We start from the raw sequence: 8,543 nt of genomic DNA, 5'->3' as shown, positions 1-8,543 counted from the left end.
TGAACAACAGTGTACCTATAGATTTGAGTGAACATTATACGTAATAACAGTCTCTGATTTTAGGCTCAAGGCCAGCAAATTTTAGGGGTAACGTGACGGTAAAGGTTATCTTCTCGAATCATGCTGATTCATAGGGGCTAGTTTCCATGGCGTATATATTCTTCACCTGGACGGGACGCCAGTCCGTCGCAGGATTACTCATTTTTGCCAACTGAGTGAACTGGAGCAACGTGAAATGAAGTGTTTTGCTCAAGAACACACCGCGTCACCTGGTCCAAGAATCGAAACAACAATCTTGAATCCAACACCCAAACCACTAAACCACGCGCCTCCATAAATTTTAGGGGAGAGGGTTAATTGATACCATCGACTCCGATATTAGATTGGTACTTTATGTCATCGACCCCCGAAAGGATGAAAAGTAAAACTGATTTGAACTCAGAAATTGAAGAGTCGGAACAAATACCACAAAGCATTTTTCCGACACCCCACTGTAACGATTCTACCAGCTCCTGTCTTAATACTGTATACAAGGCATGGGTAACCTTTACCTAGAAGCGGGCCGTATGAGACATGGGCCACAATCCGGTGGGCGAAAATTTTTCCTACGAGAGTTCCAGACCCCAGTAATGAACTCATTTGCATCCAGCCACTCAGAGCTCACCTTAACCTTGTCAAGTTAACAAACACACTCTACCAAGTAAGCTCAAGACAAAGGACGGTGTTGTCAGTCGACCGATCGCCAAGATATGCCTGATTTTAGGAGACAAGTAATTAGATAGATTTGCATCTATACCTATTATCGGATTTTGTTAGGTGAGATATGGATGTGGAAATGTAGGTAGAGGGTGATGTGCTAGCAACCCTCTCCTCTTACTGTTTTACAAAGTAAACAACACAAATAACCACGCAGGGGCAGCCATGGTTGAAACAAGAACAAGAACAACAAGCATTCTTAAAAGTGAAATGAAGCATGGTCATTCCTTAACCAAGTGACCTTATCTTATCGCTCATCACTTGTTATGCGCTCATAAATTAGTTTGATAGTCGAGCTCTGATTAGCTGTATGCAAATGAGTTCATAACTGGAGTCCGGAACTCTCGTAGGAAAAAAATTCGCATCCGGCGGACCGCCCTACTAAAAAGATTCAGAGTAAGCTTTCGTTGGCGTGCCATTCAGAAAGCCCTGTGGGCTACGGTCTGCCCATGACTGTTGTATATAATAGCATCTAACACATATATACTATCAACTATGCTCTCTTATACATAATAGCAATGAAATAAAACTCGTAATTCGTACATCAGTGATTTGCTTTATTATTTTCTGTCTTCGAAAAACGTAAGCTTTTTTTTCTTCTTCCTCGTGATATATAATTTAATCGATTGTTTAATATATTTCTATAACTTCTTTGCCAAAGCTGAACAGCATTAGTTTCCCCGTATTCTCCTGTTTTATTAAAATATATAAATAAATAATTTTATAAATTGATTCACAAAGAAACCATATTAACTGTACAAAAATGTTTACCTTCAAGCACATCTTCACGATACATCACATACATTCAAATAATTCTTTCAGGCATTAAAATATATCAATCACATATATGTAGACATTCTCGAGCTAATTCATTCCCTTTTATCCTTCCATAGTTTGTTTCTTTGAGAAGCCGTATTATCGTGTGTTCGTTGTCTGTAGCCGTTTCGTACTCTCTCTCTCTCCCTCTCTCTCTCTCTCTCTCTCTCTCTCTCTCTCTCTCTCTCTCTCTCTCTCTCTCTCTCTCTCTCATTCGTTTCGCATTCACAGTTTCTTTTATAAGAGCTTACAAAGCGAATAAATTAAAAAATAAGCCTTACTTTTTTTAATAAATTATCATTTTTGTTTTTACGTTTTTTCCTGTGCTGCTCTTCAAGACAAACTTTTTGCACAACTTTCGTATTCTGACAAGATTTCCAAGGACGAACTGTGAGATAAGAAGACTGCATCAGCAGATTATTTTTCTCTTCTTGAAAAGTGAAAGTTAGTCAAACGTCTTTTGAATTTAAGAGTCTTTTAAATTTATTTCTAAGTTCTTTTGATGGGTTTCTTTTCTCTTAGACTTTTCTCGTTTAACAAGAAAACGTATAAATGTTGGCAAAGTAAAGACCACAATTAAGGAGCCCAGAAGATAAAAGCTGACGGTGTAGTCGTTGTTGTTGTATTGGGTGATAATACCTGGAAAACGATGAAATTAAAATTCAGGGTTTAGAAATGCAGAAGAGTTTATCATCAACATCATCATCATCATCATCATCATCACCATAGGAATTAGATTTTGAAAACTAATTCTACAGGGTGTCCACAAAGTCTGGGTAGATGGAGTAAATAAAATCATAACATAAACAATTAAATATAAGAAATAATAATTTCTTAAAGTATGTATTAATCCCCACGTGGGTACATGGAGTAAATAAAATCATAACATAAACAATTAAATATAAGAAATGATAATTTCTTAAAGTATGTATTAATCTCCATGTACCCAGATTTTGTGGACACCCTGTAGAATGATCTTGTATCTTGCTGCACACATATATATGCATACTATATACATGTGCATATGCACATACATATATGTACACACAGAGACACAGACGCACACACACACACATATGCATATGCACACGCACACACACATATACAAATGCACACGCACAAATTTAAATGTAATGAATAATAATAAAAAAAAGACCAACACCGGTGGGACAATGTTTAAGCAATTACAGTATTATCGTAACGCTTTAATAGAGAAAGGGACGTTTCGGATATTAGTCAATCATCAGAAAAAAAAAGAAGAGGGAATTGTCGGCGAGAAAAAAGAAGAAACGAAAGAGGGGTTAAGAAACAAGTGGGATTGTGGATCTATGGAATGCGTTAAGAAGGAGGTGAATGTGTATGTGCAAGTATGGGAGTGTATCTGTGTCTGGAATATAGGAAAGTAGTGTGTATGTTTTTCTGAGATGATGTATGTGTGTGGAAGAGTGGAAGTGAGGAAGTATTGGGGCGTAGGTTAGCGGGTGTACGGGTTAGAGGTGTTAGTGTGTGTGTAAAGAAAGCCTGGATCTGAATATCTGTGAGTAGGTGCGACTGTGAGGCAAATTGGAAATCGAGAGGAATGTACAGGGTGTGACAGGCAAGAGATAAAGAGAGAAAGGAGGGAAAGAGTGTATGTTTATGTATAGATAGATAGATAGATAGATAGATAGACAGACAGAGAGAGTGAGTGTATGTGTGTGTAAATAGATAAATACAAACATAACCACACACACGCGCGCATAGAAGAGAGAAAGAAAGAGACATGGATTACTACAGATATATATACACACGTATACGCACGCGCGCACGCGCGCACACACACACACACACACACACACACACACACATACACACACACACACAAGCTCACTAGCGAAACTACTGTCTTTGACACTGAATTCACGGAACCAATGAATAGTGAATATAAGAGTTAAGTCAAGGGTTAAATGTAATAATTTACTTAGAGAGTATAACTTCAATCTCTGAGTAAGTTAATTCATGGATCAATGCAAAAGAGAGGGAGGGAGGGAGGAACGGAGGGGTAAACGAACAGAGATAGTCAGACAAAAGTGGGGGGGGGGGAGAAAAGCGAACAGAAACAGATAGTCAGAGAAGAGTGAGAGAGAAGTGGGTTACGAAGTAAGGAAAAAAGTTGAAATACTGAAAGAAGATAGAGCAGTACATATGTCTCAAATATTAAAGTAAAAAAATAATTCCATACATTGAAATAGTAATGAGGAAAAAAAATATGCAATAAACGGGATTACTTTACCAAATATGTATCCGAAAATGGGAACGAAAATTCCCGAAACTGTCATAGTGAAACCTATGGCAAAAGGATATCGCTTCTCATCGAAAAATTCCAAAATAACAAGGATGCATACAGCCTGGTAATGTCCGTGGGCAGTCATTTCACATATTGTTAAAAATATTGCCCATCCAGCAGATGACAGTGATGTCATAGTAGGAATGGAAGGATATATCGTGACAAAAGCTCCACTTAATATAGCAGATATGCAAAAAATAAGTAAACTTAGCGTTTTGTTTTTATAAAGCATCCATGTACTAGAAATGTGGGCTATAATTTCACCAGTAAAACCGATTCCATAAATTTGTGCAGCTTCTGAGCGAGTCGTACCTTTGCTGACGAAGAAATCGGATGTCATTGCTGATAATGTGAGTTCTGAACTGACTACAACTGTCATAGTTAAGACAAATAAAAGAAAATCTTTATTGGAAAAAATCGAGAAAAATAGAGCTTTTTGACTAATTTCACTGGTTGTATTTTTAGTATCTTCTACTTGGTCGTTAGTTTTCGAGTGTTCACGGTTCAGTGATGAGCTATCGTCTATGGCTGGTGTAGTAGCCAAGCAGTGATCTGATGACGTTTCGTTTCTTGCTAAATCACCCGTTTCTTCTGCACAGTGACTGTTGTTGGATTGAAGCGGAAGTTGCTCGCTGTTTTGTTCAACGTACCAACTATCCGTTTTTCCCGCTTCTTCGATGTCGGTGGATAACAGTCTGTAAATACAGTCGATGTCCTTTTCTCCATATGAATCTTGGCGTTGTTTTGAATTTTTATCGTTGTTGTCCACTGTCGAGTGAAGGTCGTTTCTATTCTTAATGGAATACATTAAGCCGCAAGGTAAAGAATTTAAGGCAATGGCGGAAAATATCAATAGGCTTCCCCGCCAACCGTAGAAATCGATTAAATAAGAAATCAAAGGCGGGCAAACTATGCCACCAGCTGATCCTCCCATATCTACTAAAGGCATAAAATGTCGACCAGAATTTTCCAGATACGAAGCAACACCCACATTCATCGAGAAAAATAGAAACGAAGACCCAAAACCTGAAAACAGAGAAGATATGATATATATTAGGTTCGTTTCTCCAAGGGCAAAAGGTACAATACTCTTTTTTTAGAGAGATACAAAATACATTAGTTTCGTTTCGCCTAACACAAAGGATGCAATTTTGTTTTGAAGAGATATCAAATATATTAGCTTCACCAAGCACAAAGGGTACAATATATATATTTTTTATTTTGGAAGGGATACAAACACTAAGCACAAAGAGTACAGTATTCTTTTTTGAATGTTTCTTTTCAGCAAGCACAAAGAGTGTAATATTCTTTTTAGGGACATACGAAATATTTTAAATTTCATTTTATCAAACGCAAACGGTGCAATATTCTTTTTAGAGAAAAGTAAAATGGTGGAGTTGTAGGATTCAGTCATTTCCCGAGAGCATTAGCAGTTTTATTGAACTAAAATGGAAGTATATAATGTTTTTATTCTTCTATTCTTTCACACTGCTTTCACACAATGAACCGTAACCAAGCTGGAACGTCGCTTTCAAGTGTTCAGTCGGTTATATCGACCCCAGTACGTATTTTATCGATCTCTGTTATGTATGTCGAACTTCTAGAATATGAGACACAAGCAATCAAATACAAACACAGACACACGCACGCACACACACACACACACACACATGGGTGTATATGTGTATGCATGCGAATCCAGGTAAAAAAAAAAGTCACGGAAAAAAAAGAAACAAAAAAAACAGGACACGTTAGCACTGTTTCTGCGTCTTTAATAGAAAGGTTAACAATCGAATTCTCACTTTTTTAAGGTTAACATATCAATCAGTCTCTGTAAAGGAATATGCAGAACTGATGTTAATTAATGAGTTACGAACTCTGCGCAACCAACGACCTACTCCTCCTGTACCACGTTTGCTAAAAGGTCTAGGTAAACTTTCTACTGACTATACTCTGACAGTTGGCCCTAATCCAGTGGAGGTTTTACTCTACAATAACGGACCAAATGCACACAACCGTATTCTAGTGTTTGGTACCAGTGATGGCCTCAAAATCTTTACTGGTGCTGATACTCTATATATAGATGGCAACGTTGCTATGGCTCCAACTATTTTCAAACAGATCTATGTCATCCGTGTCCCTTTCGGTGATTCAGCTGTTACTTCAGTGTACGCTCTTCTTCCAAACAAAACTCGTGCCACCTTCGAAGAACTCTTTCAGGCTGTAGTTGATAAGTGTGAAAATCTAAGCTATTCTATTAATGTGAAAACCGTGTTGACTGACTGACTTTGAAGATAGTGTACTTGAGAGCTGTTCTTGCAGTGTTTGGCCGCGACGTACAGAGCAAAGGTTGTCTCTATCATCTTACGCAGTCCATTTGACGTAAGATCCAGGAACTGGGTTTGGGAACACAGTATAATACCAATGCTGAGTTTCGTTTGTTTTGTGGCATGATTGATGCTCTAGTTTTTTTGCCCCTAGAAGACGTTAATGAAGGTATGGGATACTTCAAAACTGTCATTCCATAGGATCGACCTGAAGCCGAGGACTTGCACATGTACTTCGATTTTACTTATGTTAGTGGCTCCTTTTGACTGATTCAGCAGCCAATTGCCATGTCCAGTGATGCCCTGATGCCTCTGAGAATGTGTCACATTCCACCTATGTTTTCCCCCTCACCTATGGAATATGCATGACGCCACCATGAACAGCAACGCTCGTTCCAACAACATCTGCGAAGGGTAGAATAATAAATTCTTCTACCTCGTTGGTCACTACCATACTTCACTCTGGTATGTTATTGAATGGTTTCAACGTGAAGAAGCGACAGTGAGCAACATTATCTAGCAGGATGCTGTTGGCAACCCCACGATCAGCCGTGATGGATATATAATACTTCAGAAGGCGGCGAGCTGGCAGTAACGTTAAAACGCCGGGCGAAATGCTTAGCGGTATTTCGTGTCTTTACGTTCTAAGTTCAAATTCCGCCGAGGTCAATTTTGCCTTTCATCGTTTTGGGGTCGATAAATTAAGTACCAGTTGCGTAGTGGGGTCGATCTAATCGACTGGTCCCTTCCCCAAAAATTTCGGGCCTTGTGCCTAGAGTAGAAAACAATATTGTACACTTCGGATAATATACCCATTCTATTGACAGATATACGAATGCATATTTTTCCTGACTTATGAACTTCTAGGCGACTTACGCGCCCGCGCGTGTTTGTGCATATATATATATATATATATATATACACACTCCTTCTAAACTTAACTGCTTATTCAATTCTGGTTTTCAATTCTGTAAGTATTCGCCTATACGTGTGTGTGTGTGTGTGTTTGAGTGTGCGTGCGTGTGCGAGGCGTGGGGTGAGCAGATGTGTGTGTGTGCATGTGTATGTGTCACGCTGTACTTACCGCTTACAATTCCAAAGAAACACATAAGAAATATGATGTTGGGTGCAAAACAAGAGGCACCGACTCCTAAGCTGAGCAGAACGCTTCCCAAAACTGCTGTGGCTCGTACTCCGAATTTGTGGAGGAACATTCCTGCCAGCATACCTGCGAAAATAATAGTAATAATAATAATAATAATAATAATAATAATAATATATCACGACTAGTTTCATTTGTTTCCCTACCAATTCTGTTTTTGAGTCCAGTTTACGCAAAAGTTCCATGTGAAAATACACGCAATATTTGCAATTCTAAATATTAAAGTGGCACTTCATTAGGCTTGCATAAAAAAAGATGCGCTCTTATAATGTTCTTCTGCTAAACGCTGTATTTTGTATTTGAGAAGAAACAAGAAGTATAAATAAAGATGAAAATAAAAATAAACTTGTGAAGTGACAGACAAGTCATGAAATAGATAAGGTATGATGAAGTGTCACTCTAATGTTTAAAATCGGAAATATTACGCAACATTTTGCATGGAACTTTTGTGTGAATTGGTGTTAAAATTAGAGTTAGCAGAGAAACAAATGTAACTGGTCATTAATGATGTAATAAACTCTTTCTTTGTCCACTAATATCGATTACATTTTACAAGATAAAAATATATCAACAGTATAAAAAGAATATGATACAAGAATATAAGGTATTAAGAATATTTTAAGTTAATAAAATATTAAAATAATTAACAATATGTAACAATTTAAAGATGAAAGTTGAGTTTTAAAACTACTCTAAGTCTACATATACAAATACTTTTATGCATAAATGGATCTCAAATGATGTGTGTATGTACACAAAAGAATTATGCAAAACGTATTTGCGTAGAAATTTTATAGGTATTACTTTTCAAGGGTGGTGAGATCGGATAAGAGCTAATAAAAAGTTGATAAAAAATTATAACTTTGTCTATCAGGGTATTTTTCATCATTAAAATATGGGAAAGTGTTGTAAATTTTATGCTTGTACCAATAGGGTTTCGTAGGTTTCTGTTGTGCATAAATTACATGTCTTCTCTTAAAAAGAATTTCCATTCTCTCTCTTTTACTCTTTTACTTGTTTCAGTCTTTTGACTGTGGTCATGCTGGAGCACCGCCTTTAGTCGAGCAAATCGACCCCAGGACTTATTCTTTGGAAGCCTAGTACTTATTCTATCGGTCACTTTTGCCGAACCGCTAAGTTACGGGGACGTAAACAC

General features: G+C 37.6%; 1 protein-coding gene across 2 annotated transcripts in view; it reads right to left on the bottom strand.

The window, feature by feature from the left end:
• Window positions 1-1,218: 1,218 nt before the first annotated feature.
• The window catches only part of LOC106869094 (monocarboxylate transporter 5), a 16,594-nt gene continuing 9,269 nt past the window's right edge, over window positions 1,219-8,543 (bottom strand). Inside the window, exons 3-6 of one of the 2 annotated variants that reach the window (XM_014914626.2) lie at window positions 7,310-7,453; window positions 3,845-4,924; window positions 1,854-2,211; window positions 1,219-1,446 (exon numbers count right to left, since the gene is read on the bottom strand). In XM_014914626.2, coding sequence (XP_014770112.1) covers window positions 2,039-2,211; window positions 3,845-4,924; window positions 7,310-7,451 — 1,395 coding nt within the window. In that variant the 5' untranslated portion in view covers window positions 7,452-7,453 and the 3' untranslated portion in view covers window positions 1,219-1,446; window positions 1,854-2,038. The remainder of the gene's footprint in view (window positions 1,447-1,853; window positions 2,212-3,844; window positions 4,925-7,309; window positions 7,454-8,543) is intronic. The other variant, XM_014914623.2, reaches the window with a different exon arrangement.

This window comes from Octopus bimaculoides, chromosome 9 (genome assembly GCF_001194135.2).
Source record: "Octopus bimaculoides isolate UCB-OBI-ISO-001 chromosome 9, ASM119413v2, whole genome shotgun sequence".
Taxonomy (NCBI): domain Eukaryota; kingdom Metazoa; phylum Mollusca; class Cephalopoda; order Octopoda; family Octopodidae; genus Octopus; species Octopus bimaculoides.
Note: the sequence above shows the minus strand (reverse complement) of the source record. Positions and strands in the feature narration are given on the sequence as shown.